Genomic DNA, 14,031 nt, shown 5'->3' with positions numbered 1-14,031 from the left:
TGTGGCAACAAGCAAATGGAGCAGAAAAACAGTGTTATCTGGATTGCTTTTTAACCAAATAATCAGGATTAAGATCAAAAATTAATTATCCCTGGCCCCTGATACCTGGGGCTATTTGTAGAAATATCAGTAACAGAAGCAGCAGACAGAACTGGAATGGAGCCTCTTGTGATGCAGTCTGCCACATACACTGCCTGCCTAATTTCTGCTGTCACCACTAATTATATGCAGCTGGATTAGTCCTCAGAAGGACTGTTACTTCACATGGATTTTATAGATATATGTTGTGAATACCTATACTAACTTTAAACAAGCAAATCTCTCCCTGACGCAGCAGTACCTCTCCCTCCCTGATTCCAGAGTAGACTGTGACGAGCATGGCGGTGCCCGGTCTAATATACACCTGATGATGCTGTGCGGCCAGCCAATCACTGTAATGCCACAACCAACATGGCTAAGGCATTACAGTGTGTGGCAAGCAATCCCTGCATGTTCATTGGGCAGTGAGATGCTCGGGCGAGTACCGAGCAGTGGTTAGCACATTCGCTCATCACTAGATGTGATATATTGAATATATTTTTTTTTGTGTCAATAGTTTGGGAAACAGGGAGTCTATTCCTATTTATATTTCCTCCTCAAAATAGTGATTGTAAATTTTATAAAACATGAATAAAAGGTCTCTAGCTGATAGGAGTCTAGGAATACAACATGAGACAGTCTTAGACCGCATGTACATGGAGCATGTCTTGTGGCAGACAGAATCCTTACAGGATGGATTTAATATGCTGTAGACACTCTCGTGGCCATTGTTTGGTCTCACTGTACATTGTTGTATTCTTCCCTACAAGTAATGCTTTCCAATTAAATTGTTATATAATACCACGTGATGGGACATGCATTTTTTTTTTCTACAAGTTTAGTATAAAACAAACTCATACATACCAGTCAGATGCATATAGTTATAGTGTTTATAGATTTCTGCGGCTGCTTTATGGCAGATCTATACAACACAAATCCATAATACAGCCATTCACAAAAGGCTTTAGTCTGAGATGCGAGTGAGGGGCAGGCTCAGTGAGCAGAACTGTATGAAAAGTATATTATTATGTCCTATTGACATGTCATTAAATACCTTTTTATTAAGACTATTTTCAAGAAAACTTTTCTTTTTATTCTAATAATTGTTTTTTGCTATTGTTTTAGCTGGCATCCTGGGATTCTTTACGAGGCCTAAATGGAAGCTTACAAGAAAAACGACTTGATAACGACCTGCAAGGATTAACGCTGAAAGTAGTGACCATCTTGGTATGCTTCTGAAAATGTTAAAACATAATCTGACCTGTAGCAATATATTATAGAGCAGGAGTAACTGAGTAGTTTGATATGTGTGTGGTTTTTATTTGCAAATAGATTCAGTATAAATTGTATTTATTAATCATGCACTATGGATGTACCTTTACACCTTCCTATTTTTTTCCCATTCCTCATTTGGACTTAATAGACAAATGTCTTTTTCCAATCTTACTATCTATGTAGCTATATAAATATGAGGAGTAACAAGCAAAAACATTGTGTCTGCAAATTGAGATTCTAGTTTATTTTTTTATCTAAAGTCATGTGGCAAGGTTGTTAAAAGGTCGATATTGACTTTTAGGATTTCTACTTCCAGTAGGTGGCACAAGAGTTCTCGTCGTTTTCCCCTCTGAAGAAGCAATTTGCATATATAATACCTGCTCATTCTTTACGTTGTAATAAAGTGGAACAAAATGAACACATACCCTGCTGTAAGTAAAATAGTGATAGTACATATAAATAATATAGGTTACTTAGTAAATAATGCTTTTGATCAAAAAAAGGTTAACGCTATCCCACCCTGACAAGGTGTACCCCAATCAGGATAGTACTTTCCTCTAGTATTTAGTATAAGTACCTTATGTTATTTATATGTACTATCACTATTTGCTTACTTACAGCAGGCATTATACTCATTTTGTTTTTATCTTAGGGCTGCATTATGACCCTCTAAAAATTTGGAGTGAGGGCTGCCTGTTTAACCTCTAAAAATTATGAGGGAGGACTACTTGTTGACCCTCTATAAATTATGAGTGGGAGCCACATGATGACCCTCTAAAAATTTGGAGAGAGGGCTGAATGATGACCCTGTTGACATGGTGGAGAAAGACAAGAAAAAAAGAAACCATGAACCTTTTACATCATGGAATACACCAGAAAAAAGCAACTTTTTGATCCTTTAGGTACCGCAGTTGTCATCTGGTGGGGTTGAGAAATCTGGGCCAATCCAGGCCTTATTCATTTTGAAAAGAGTCAGCCTGTCAGCATTTTCAGTTGACAGTCGGATGAGCCTATCAGTTATTATGCCCCAGGCGGCACTAAAAACCGGCTGTGACGAAACGCTAGCAGCAGAGCAGGTCAGCAGCTCCGATACCAAATAGTTTTAAGGCACAGAGGAATCATGGAGGATGCTGGTATGGTTGGCTAGGTACTCCTTCACCATCTTCACAACCTTTTCCCTCCTTGTCAGACTACCCCGAGCAACCTGGCCTGGGTGCTGGGAGGGTCTAATGAAACTATCCCAGACCTTTGATAGTGTTACCCTAGCTCTGATGGACCTGGTGTGTGCCTCCCTCATCTCTCCTCCTTCGTTGCCCAAGGATCTATGACATCTGCAGCCAGCGTTGTCAGATGGGAATTTTTGTACTCTTTGTTCGAGTAGGGCCTTCTGTAGTTGTACCATTTACTAGCCCTTCCTGTCGCAGGAAGGAGAGATGGAAAGGTCTCCTTGTGGCGTGGTTAGAGAAGGGTGAACAACCAGTAATCAGTAATGATGAGCGAGCACTAAAATGCTCGGGTGCTTGTTGATCGGATCAAGCAAATCATAATGCTCGGGTGCTTGACCCAAGCTATCAGGCCAATGTAAGTCAGTGGGAAACTCGAGTATATTTCCGGAAGCCCCCCCCGATGTCTGGAGGGGGCATATAAATTGGCCAAATCGATGGAAACAGTGCTCAAATGATGTGAGAACAGCATGGGGAAGACCCTTGGAAGCATCTCTGACTCCCAGATCACTGCTGTGAACAATGTTGTCAGAGGATTACTCCACTTTTATGGACTCACAATAAAACATACAAAATCAAAGCCAAAGTGCATTTTCCAGGAAAAATGTTAAGGAACATTCTTTCCAGGGTAATGACTTGCATATAAAGCAAAATATGTAACCAAAAACAAAAATTCTCCTCCACACCTTGGCCTATGTTCACACGTAGCTTTTTTTAAGTGTTTTTGCACTTTTGCAGTGCTTTCAATGGTGAAAAATACATTCAATGGTAAATGTAATTTTACACATCTTACTATCTTATCTGGCCATGTGGTGTGTGAGACATGATCAGACACATCCTGTTTCTTTTATGAAGGAGGGACTGTTAAAGTCACAGTGCCTATTTTTACAAGGCCATGAGGTGGCCCTTACTATTGTTAGAGGGCCAGCAGTCGTCCCTCACTATTGTTAGAGGGCCATCAGCCGACTATGCTTTGTTGTTCCCATTATTAAGGAGTGGGTATCCTATACTGTTATTGCGTATGCAGTGACTGCAAGGACTGCCAAATATTAAGACGCACTCCAATACCCCTTTGAAAAGATGTAGAGGAGGGCCTCATTGAAAAAATTGTTCCCATTATTAAGGATTGGGACTCCTATAGCGGTAATGCCCATGCAGTGACTGCAAGCCTGCCAAAAATTTGGAGGCACTTCAATACCCCTTTGAGGAGATTTAGAGGAGGTCTTCATTAAAAAATTGTTACCATTATTAAGGAGTAGGTCTCTTATAGTGGTAATGCCCATGCTGTGACTGCAAGGGCTGCCAAAAAATTGGATGCACTACAATAACCCTTTGAAGAGATGTAGAGAAGGTCCTCATTAAAAAAAATGTTCCCATTATTAAGGAGAGGGTCTCCTATAGTGGTAATGCCCATGCAGTTACTGCAAGGGTGTTATTCTGGCGTGTTCTTTAATAAAATAAAATAAAACTTAAAGGACACATTGGGGTCCATCAAACTGCAGAGGAGCCACAGCAGCTGAGTCCCAGAGGAATGTTCAGCTAAGCACAGAGAAAGAAATAAACTAGTGTGTTAAGTGCACACACAAGCAGTAACTAAACAAGGTACTATGCTGGAAGTTAGCAACACTATGGAAACTAAACTAATAAACTTCTGCACTGCAAGACACCACAGTGCAGTGCAGGAAGGATTTGGCAGCAAGAAATGCCTGAGCACTCGATGGCGGCGTATAGAGCAGCAGATAGCTGCAGGCCAGGATAGGCCTGGTACCTAAGTTCCTAAAGAGGAGGAGGATCTCTGCAGCACCCAACACATGGGTGTAAAAGTGGCAGTGTGACTACACACACAATGGTGGAGACCTGGAATGCTGGATTGGTAGCGAGGACACCAACCGGTGAACCGACATGATAGAGCGTGCTGCTCACAGCATTCCCCTAGCCCAAATTGATGGCTAGGATGACTAGGGAGCACACAGCAGGAACCCTTGACAACGACTCACACACACTGCATTAACTGCCAGAGACCTCACCCCAGGTTGGCAAGGGATAGACTAGGCACCGGGGAGGAGCCCATGGAGCCCTTAAATACACTAGAGACACCCCCAGCCCCCAAGGACAGCCAACCATGCTGTGCCAGACAGCAGGGGGTGTGGCTTAGCGGCACATGACCGCAAGAGGGCTTGGCTTAGCTGCACATGACCGCAAGGGGGCATGGCTCAGCGGCACATGACCGAAAGAGGGCATGGCTTAGCAGAACATGAGCAGAAACACAGAAACCACACTTAGAATCCCTAGAACAGAACCTGAATACTGACAGTTACTGACCAGCAGCAAAGGGCCTTACCGGACGCCACGAGGACGCCCTTCTCCCGCGTACCAGCCTATCAAAGGGCTGCCAAAAAAATTGGATGCATTTCAAAACTCCTTTGAAGAGATGTAGAGAAGGTCCTTATTAAAAATCTTGCAGGAGTCCTCAAAGTTTTGGAGGACGGCACAGATGTCAGACACCCATTACCACTCATCAGCTGTTATGTGTGGAGACTGACCTGAATACCTATGGGCGTGTTAAAGCTGGTACTCAACAACTGCCCTCTGCTGCTCACAAATCCTTCTCAACTTATGCAAGGCTGATTTCCAATGTGTGGTGACATCGCACACCAGTCGGTGGGCTGGAAGCTGCAAATGCTTCTGAAGCACAGCAAGGCGGCAGAAGCTGTGGCTTTCGGAAATGGGCACACTCACGGCGTATTTCACAAGCAGCTCAGGCATATCTGGGTAGGTTTTGAAAAACCGCTGAACCACTAGGTTGAGCACATGGGCCAGGCATGTTACATATGCGAGCTTGCCTAGCTTCTCGGTTGCCACCAGGTTCCATCCATTGTCACACACGACCATGCCTGGCTGTAGGTTAAGGGGTGACAGCCACAGATCTGCCTGCTCTTTTACAGCTGTCAACAACTCTGCAGAGGTGTGTGGTTTGTCCCCTAAGCATATTAGCTTCAGCACAGCCTGTTGCCGCTTGGCCGAGGCAGTGATGTAGTGCTTCCAGCTTCCGACTGATGTGGTCATTTCGGGGATGGAGGCTGAGGAGGAGGAGGAGGAGGTGCAGAAGCCGTAGAATGTGGGGCAACCCTGATTGACCCAGGGCCCGCAATCCTTGGTGTCGGGAGGACGTGTTCCATCCCAGGGTCTGACTGGGTCTCGACTTCCACTGTATTAACCCAGTGTGCCATCAGCGAGATGTACCATCCCTGCCCATAAGCACTTGTCCACGTTTCCATGGTTAGATGGACCTTCCCAGTAACTGGGTTGTTGAGGGCACGGCTAATGTTTTGGGACATGTGCTTGTGTAAGGTGAGGACGGCACACCGGGAGAAATAGTGGCGGCTAGGTACCGAGTACCAAGGGATGGCCGCCTCCATGAGGTTGCGGAAAGATTCCGTCTTCACATGCCTAAAAGGCACCATTTCAAGTGCAAGCTTTTGAGAAATGTGGCAGTTTAGTGCTGTGGCCTGTGGGCGGTTGGCTGCTTATTTGCGCTTGAGTTCAAAGGACTGGGAAAGGGGCAACTAAACACTGCAATGGGACAAGGACATGGTACCTGATGGTGGTGATTGCAAGTGTGCAATGATAGGTGAAGGAAGAGAGGCATCTTTGCCTGCGCCTTGGACAGGGGATTGGTGTGCACGCACAACATCAGAATTGGCAGTGGTGTCACCCGCAGACACTGTTTCTGGACACTGCCATTTGGCCCAACTAGTCAGGTGTTTTGCTGTCATATGCCTGAGCATGCTAGTGGTGGTCAGGCTGGTATTTTTGCTGCCCCTGCTGAAGATGAAAATGTTAAAAATGGCCTTTTTAAGGTTAACTGGACAGGCTTTAAAACTGAGCCAGACTCTGAAAGACCTAACAGTTAGACTGGCAACTTCCCTCGTGTTGGTGTTCCGGACAGTTGCCAGCCTTGTGTCTGTGGCCACCCCACTGCTTGTTCCTGCCTATTGTGGTGCTATGCCTCCCCCCCCCTCTGTGCTACTGTCCTTGCTATACATGTCACCTTGCCAGGTTGGGTCAGTGACTTCATCGTCCACCACCACATCTTGTCCACGTGTCTGTGGTTAAGTGGACCTTCCAAATAAGAGTGTTGGTCATGGCATGGGTGATGTTATGGGACATGTGCAGGTGTAATGCGGGGACTGCACACCGGAAAAAATAGTGGCGGCTAGAGACCAAGTACCAAGGGATGGTCACAGCCAATAGGTTGCAGAAAGCCTCAGTGTCCACAAGCCTAAATGGCAACATTTCCAAGGCAAGCAATCTGGAAATGTGCCCATTTAGTGTTTGGGCCTGTGGGTAGGTGGCTGGGTATTTCCATTTGTGTTCCAATGGGATTGAGAGAATGGGATTGATTATGCTAATGACACTCGGCTCAAACTCTTATCAGAGTTTGAGTCAAGTGTCATCTTAGTGCGATCCAATTCTCTTGCATCCAAGAATCAAAGTACTGGTGTGCAGATGATTGAGAACTTAATTTCTCCATCTTCTCCATTGTCATGTAACATCTGAGTTCTGTCACATGTTTTACACGCTCATAGACTTACAGTGCTGGCCAAAAGTGTTGGCACTCCTGCAATTCTGTCAGATAATACTCAGTTTCTTCCTGAAAATGATTTCAATCACAAATTCTTTGGTATTATTCTCTTCATTTAATTTGTCTTCAATTAAAAAAACACAAAAAGAATTGTCCTAAAGCCAAATTGGATATAATTCCACACCAAACCTAAAAAAGGGGGTGGACAAAAGTATTGGCACTCTTTGAAAAATCATGTGATGCTTCTCTAATTCGTGTAATTAACAGCACCTGTAACTTACCTGTGGCACCTAACAGGTGTTGGCAATTACTAAATCACACTTGCAGCCAGTTAACATGGATTAAAGTTGACTCAACCTCTGTCCTGTGTCCTTGTGTGTACCACATTGAGCATGGAGAAAAGAAAGAAGACCAAAGAACTGTCTGAGGACTTGAGAAACCAAATTGTGAGGAAGCATGAGCAATCTCAAGGCTACAAGTCCATCTCCAAAGACCTGAATGTTCCTGTGTCTTCCATGCGCAGTGTCATCAAGAAGTTTAAAGCCCATGGCACCGTGGCTAACCTCCCTAGATGTGGACGGAAAAGAAAAATTGACGAGAGATTTCAACGCAAGATTGTGCGGATGGTGGATAAAGAACCTCGACTAACATCCAAACAAGTTCAAGCTGCCCTGCAGTCCGAGGATACAACAGTGTCAACCCGTACTATCCGTCGGCATCTGAATGAAAAGGGACTGTATGGTAGGATACCCAGGAAGACCCCACTTCTTACCCCGAGACATAAAAAAGCCAGGCTGGAGTTTGCCAAAACTTACCTGAGAAAGCCTAAAACATTTTGGAAGAATGTTCTCTGGTCAGATGAGACAAAAGTAGAACTTTTTGGAAAAAAGCATCAACATAGAGTGTACAGGAAAAAAAAAGAGGCATTCAAAGAAAAGAACACGGTCCCTACAGTCAAACATGGCGGAGGTTCCCTGATGTTTTGCGGTTGCTTTGCTGCCTCTGGCACTAGACTGCTTGACCGTGTGCATGGCATTATGAAGTCTGAAGACTACCAACAAATTTTGCAGCATAATGTAGGGCCCAGTGTGAGAAAGCTGGGTCTCCGTAAGAGGTCATGGGTCTTCCAGCAGGACAATGACCCAAAACACACTTCCAAAAGCACTATAAAATGGTTTTAGAGAAAGCACTGGAGACTTCTAAGGTGGCCAGCAATGAGTCCAGACCTGAATCCCATAGAACACCTGTGGAGAGATCTCAAAATGGCAGTTTGGAGAAGGCACCCTTCAAATATCAGGGACCTGGAACAGTTTGCCAAAGAAGAATGGTCTACAATTCCAGCAGAGCTTTGTAAGAAACTCATTGATGGTTACCAGAAGCGGTTGTTCGCAGTTATTGTGGCTAAAGGTTGTGCAACCAAGTATTAGGCTGAGGGTGCCAATACTTTTGTCCGGCCATTTTTTGGAGTTTTGTGTGAAATGATCAATGATTTGATTTTTGCTTCATTCTCTTTTGTGCTTTTTCCTTGCAAGCAAATTAAATGGAGAGAATAATACCAAAGAATTTGTGATTGCAATCATTTTCAGGAAGAAACTGAGTATTATCTGACAGAATTGCAGGGGTGCCAATACTTTTGGCCGCACTGTATATGAGTGTGTGTGATCAAAATTCCTATTTTACCAATTTATGTTTGATATTTTATGCTTTAGGATACTTTCCCACAATGAGCTTTTGGTGAGCTTTTGATGCTGCAGAATTTCTGCACCATTTTTTTTACCTATTATTCAAATTAGGTTACTAGCGTTTTTTCATTGAGTTTTTGTGTGCTTTTTCTTAACATGAATTTTTATCGTCTTCTTGATGCTGAGGTTTTTATCTCTTTTTGTTGTGTCATACTTTAAGTAAAGCTGTTTTATTTAGATACTTCCTAGTATTTGACTTTGACACAACTTTATTGATGTACTTAGGTGTGAATTACATGCGTTTTTGATGCGTTTCCGCTTTGGAAATGCACTAAGAACGCATGTGCATTTTTACATGCGGATTTTGAGCATCTACTGCAAGTCTATGGGGAAAAGTTCCAAAGAAACCTCAGCGTATCTGCAAGAGAAATTGTCCTGCTGTGGATTGGAAACACCAAAACTACAGCAGCTGAGTAAAATAAAAGCACAGTGGGCATGAGATTTCTATAAATCCCATCTGCTTTCCTGGAACTGTAAAATGCTGTGATTTTGAAGCAGCAAAAATATGCAGCATCAAAAATGAACCAAAAGCTCACTGCGGGAACATAGCCTTACAGTTTCCGATAAAAGTTATATTTTCTGAAATGTCATGGATATATTGTGGGGCCCTTTTTATTATTCACCAGTTTTTTGCTTTTGATTCCTCCTATTTCTAGATTTCTCACTGTTTCTGTAAAATAGTTGCCAGATTCCCATACTACTTTAAGAACTTTGGTAGTCTGAAATACTCACCCTCTTCTCTTGGATGGTCTTTTCGCAAACAGGAAGAGTGTATTGAAGTAGTTTTGACAGAAGTTTGCAATCTTTTTACAGAAATAAACAGAGACACTGGAATCAGAGTAGCTGCTCCAGAGAGATTAACGGGAATCTGTCATTAGATTTTTGCTATGTAATATTAGAGCAACATGATGTAGCGAAAGAACACTGACCATGATTCCAGCAATGTGTCACTTACCAGTCTGTTTGCTGTCATTTTGATTAAGTCTGTGTATACATTGCTGCTGAGATCTGTATCACTCCACACACACTACCAATTGGCAGCTTTCTGTGTAAACTGTGCATAGGCAGAAAACTGCTACTCAGATTTTGAGGAGAAGTTACACAGAGGAGGAGGATTACATGGCACAAGACAACTAGTCCTCTAGTGATAACCTCTTGCTGGTAAAAAACAGATTATATTGAAACTGCAACAAGCAGCCCTGTAAGTGACACATTCCTGGAATCAGGGTTTCTGCCCCTACATCATTCATTTTATCATGTGATTCACTAGAAAGAAGGGAAAAATTCCAAGTGCGTTGAAATTGCACAACAAGTGCAATTTCACAATAGTTGGAGGATGGGTTTATTTACCATGTTCACTATATGATAAAACTGACCTAGCAATATGATTCTGCTGGTCAGTATGATTACACAGATACCAAACATGTATATACTTTTTTTTATTTAAGTTGTGAGCAGAATTTTGGAAATTTGTAAATTTGTCTTGCCATTTTCCGAGACCCATAACGCTTTCAATTTTCATGATATAGAGCAGTGTGATGGCTATTTGATCCCTAAGCTGACGTTTTAACTGATATAATTTTTAGATAAATACAAATGTTTTTAGTGCCCTTCATTGCATTTTATTGCAATGTTGCGGCTGCCAGATTAATGAGTGATCAGATGATTAGATTAATTTATTTTATATTTTGATAGATTAGACTTTTACAAAAGCAGTGATACCAAATTTGTGGGGGGTGTTGAATTGTTTTATTTTTAATGGGGAAAATAATTGTTTTATTTTTAAAGCGGGAACTTGTGCTTTTTTATTTTTTCCACATTTTTAAAAACCTTTTTTTTTTTTACTTTTTACTGAATTTAATAGTGCCCTTAGGGGATTTGAAACTGTGATCGTTTGATTGCTTGTGCTATACGTAGCACTGCATCAGTACTGCTATGTATAGCTAAAATCATGATCCCTTATAAACACCAGCTACAGGCTGGATTTCACAAGAGGATTGTCATGACAAGCACGAAGGTAATAAGCAGACCCCTGCCTATCATGGCAACCCATCGGCAACCTGCGATCACATCACGGGTGCACCAATGGGCGCATGGAATGACGCGCTTCACTGCCGATGCATGTTAAATGCCGCTGTCAGAGATTAACAGCGGGATTTAACAGGTTAACAGCTGACGGCAGAGCTCCATTCTACCAACAGCTGTTAAAGGCACATGATAAGGGAAGTCATCATCTGCCAGGAAAGATGAGGGTTAGGGGGGACATGACATATGATGTACATGTACTTCATATGTCATGAAGTGGTTAATGACAGTAGATTTAAAATAAGATGTCATAAAACTCCTGTAGGTGTAATGTCTAAATGAGCCAATACTTTTGTCTATACAGTTAATGTATTTTTCTATAATTAATCCCTTTTATCCTTGGTACAATTAGATATACTGTACACAAGAATAATATAGACATAGGTAACCTTTTATATATCCTTTGTTCTTAAGTTTGTGTAGCTGATTTTACTTATTTCCTCTATTTAAGCACCAAAAAACTGTTTTCTATGGGGAGGCCTTAAAGATTTTCCCTAAATTTACAGTTGGTACATGTTCACCCAATTACCTTGCTACGGTCAAATAAAAATCAAAATGCTTGTTTTCAAATCATGTAGGGAAAAAAATCAGTTTTACAGGACATAGTGCAGCCTGCTATTGTGTGGGAAAATCCTTTCAAAACTCAATACTGGAAACATGACAGATTAATAGATCAATAGGTTATTTCTTCTAAAGGCACAGGAGGCCCATGCCTATAGGTGCTCCTGCTAACAGGGCACTGTCTTGATTGCCCTTTTGGAGGCACACAAGCCTCCATTAAAAGAAAAAAGACATCCCAGTGACCCACAAGTATTGCACTGCTCTACTATGACAGCATGGGTGCTACGTAACAATTCCAATCTTTGTACAATCATTTAAAGATTTTTTTTACATTTTGAGCTAGTAAATCTAACTTTATCTTCCCTATTTCTGTTCGGCTCCATCTTCCTACTGTTATCATTCTGTTTCGTATTTTTATAGGGATGATCTGTATTTGGTCACTGAATAATGTTATATGAGTAATAACTGGGAATGTTACTTGATTTTATTTCTGGTGCACTATATTGGTTATGCATATGAGTTAAAGAGGAACTCCGGGGAGATAAAAAATTATTGTAATGGCCATGCCTTCATGAACAATAAAGTTAACATGGATAGTGTGGTTTGTAACCCTCACAGCAACCGCAATTCAGTGTGAAGCTGGAGCTGCTCCACGTTGCTTCCTATTCCTTCGGTGGCATTACATCACAGATCAGGTGAGGTGGTCTGCTCCCTGCTTCTAGTTGCATCCTGCCCCATGCAAATGTCTCCTTCACTGCAATGTGACACTGCGGGCATGTGGTGGTGTTGCCTGCTCCCGGCTTCTAATATCAGCCAGCCCCCAAATAATTTCTCCTTTGTTGCAGTACGAAGATGAGGGGGCGTAGTCTGCTCCCAGATTTAAGTAGCAATCAGCCCCCTGATAATGTCTCCTTCAATGCAGTCTGAAATGAGGCAGCATGGGGTGACATGACCAGCTCACAGCTTTTAGTAGCAGACAGTCCCCTGAAAATGTCTCATTTACTGCAGTACAAGGCAATGTGGGGTGGCATGGCCTGCTCCCTACTAGTATCCCTGCAGTGAAGGACATATTATCAGTAGGCTCACTGCTACTAGAAGCCAGGAGCAGGCCATGCCCCCGCCACACCCCCTCATTTCAGATTGCAGTGAACTAGACATTATCAAGGGGCTGGCTGCTACTTGAAACCGGTAGCAGGCCACACCCCACCATGCCCGCTCATCTTGGACTATAGGAAAGGAAACAATATCAGGGGGTTAGCTGCTTCTTGAATTTGAGAGCATTCCACGACCCCTGATCTGTGATGTATTGTCCCAGAAGGGAGTGGGAGCAGTGAGGAGCAGCTCCTGTGTAACACTGAATTGCAAGTACTGTTAGGGTTGCAAACATCACTATTCATGTCAAACTTATTGTTTGTGAAACCATGGCCATTAGAATAATTTTTACTTCCCAAGAGTACCCGTTTAACCATTTAGTTTCCATTGCAAGCATGAACATAGGGAGCTTCACTATTAGGGCTCATTCAGACATATTTTTTTTCATGTTTAAGGCCGCGTTCCCACATTCAGTATTTGGTCAGTATTTTACATCAATATTTGTAAGCCAAAACCAGGAGTGGGTGCATGTATTTCTATTATACTTTTCCTCTGATTGTTACATTCCTGATTTTGGTTAACAAATAGAGATGAGCGTTGTTCTACTCGAACTGTTCGCCAATCTCAAATTCGAGCTGTTTTGGGCGGTGTTCGAGCCGTTCGGCGAACACGAACAATTTGAGAAAAATTCGGCTGTTCGAGGTTATGTTCGATAACTGTTCGTGCACCAAAATCATAACTGGATTTTTTCTCAGTAATGATGAAAATTAATGTTAATACGCAGTTTGAGTGTACAGCGGGGTGGGGGGAGGGGCAGGGGATGGATCTCTGCAGGAACAATGAAGATCTCCATTTTTTTTTCTCTTTCCCGCATTTGCAGTGGGGAGGTGCAATCTGTCAGCCTATCAGCAGCGCACACACGGAGCGAAGTGCTTTTTTTCACACAAGCAAGGGCATGTGTCATTGGCAGTGTATGTCACATGTCCTTGCCCTATAAGACCAAGCCATTTTCCCCGTCGCCACCATTTTCTCACTGCTGCAGCTGCGTGTTAGACGGCACCGCTGTTGCTGTGTGCGCTATACCTTGTTAATTTCAAGCCAATTTTCGCACAAATCTACAGATAGCTTGGGAGTAGGGAATAGTTGTGATTGCAGTCCTTTTAAGGACTAGGTTACAGCATTTCCTACGACTTTTATCAGGCAGGTCTGTGCTCTTAAATAGATAGATTGTGGGAGTAAAGACTAATTGTAATTGGAGTCCTTTTCAGGACTAGGTTACATCAGTTCCTATCAGTTTTTGCCAGGCAGGTCTGTGCCAGTGCTGTGCAAGTTTTTTTCACAGCATTTGGCTGAATCTAGCAAAGCTAATCCTTTTTGGCCTATTGCAGAG

The 14,031-nt window shown here is 42.6% G+C and overlaps 1 protein-coding gene across 2 annotated transcripts in view; it reads left to right on the top strand.

Moving 5' to 3' along the window:
• Window positions 1-14,031, top strand: part of GRID1 (glutamate ionotropic receptor delta type subunit 1) — a 1,896,881-nt gene that overhangs the window by 1,540,890 nt on the left and 341,960 nt on the right. For both annotated transcript variants that reach the window (XM_073685862.1, XM_073685863.1), the window contains exon 9: window positions 1,204-1,305. In XM_073685862.1, the coding sequence (XP_073541963.1) occupies window positions 1,204-1,305 (102 nt within the window). The remainder of the gene's footprint in view (window positions 1-1,203; window positions 1,306-14,031) is intronic.

Source organism: Phyllobates terribilis, unplaced genomic scaffold, assembly GCF_046119375.1.
Source record: "Phyllobates terribilis strain yellow unplaced genomic scaffold, ASM4611937v1 Scaffold_5__5_contigs__length_657084704, whole genome shotgun sequence".
NCBI classification, from domain to species: domain Eukaryota; kingdom Metazoa; phylum Chordata; class Amphibia; order Anura; family Dendrobatidae; genus Phyllobates; species Phyllobates terribilis.
This window is presented reverse-complemented; position numbering and strand designations above follow the sequence as displayed.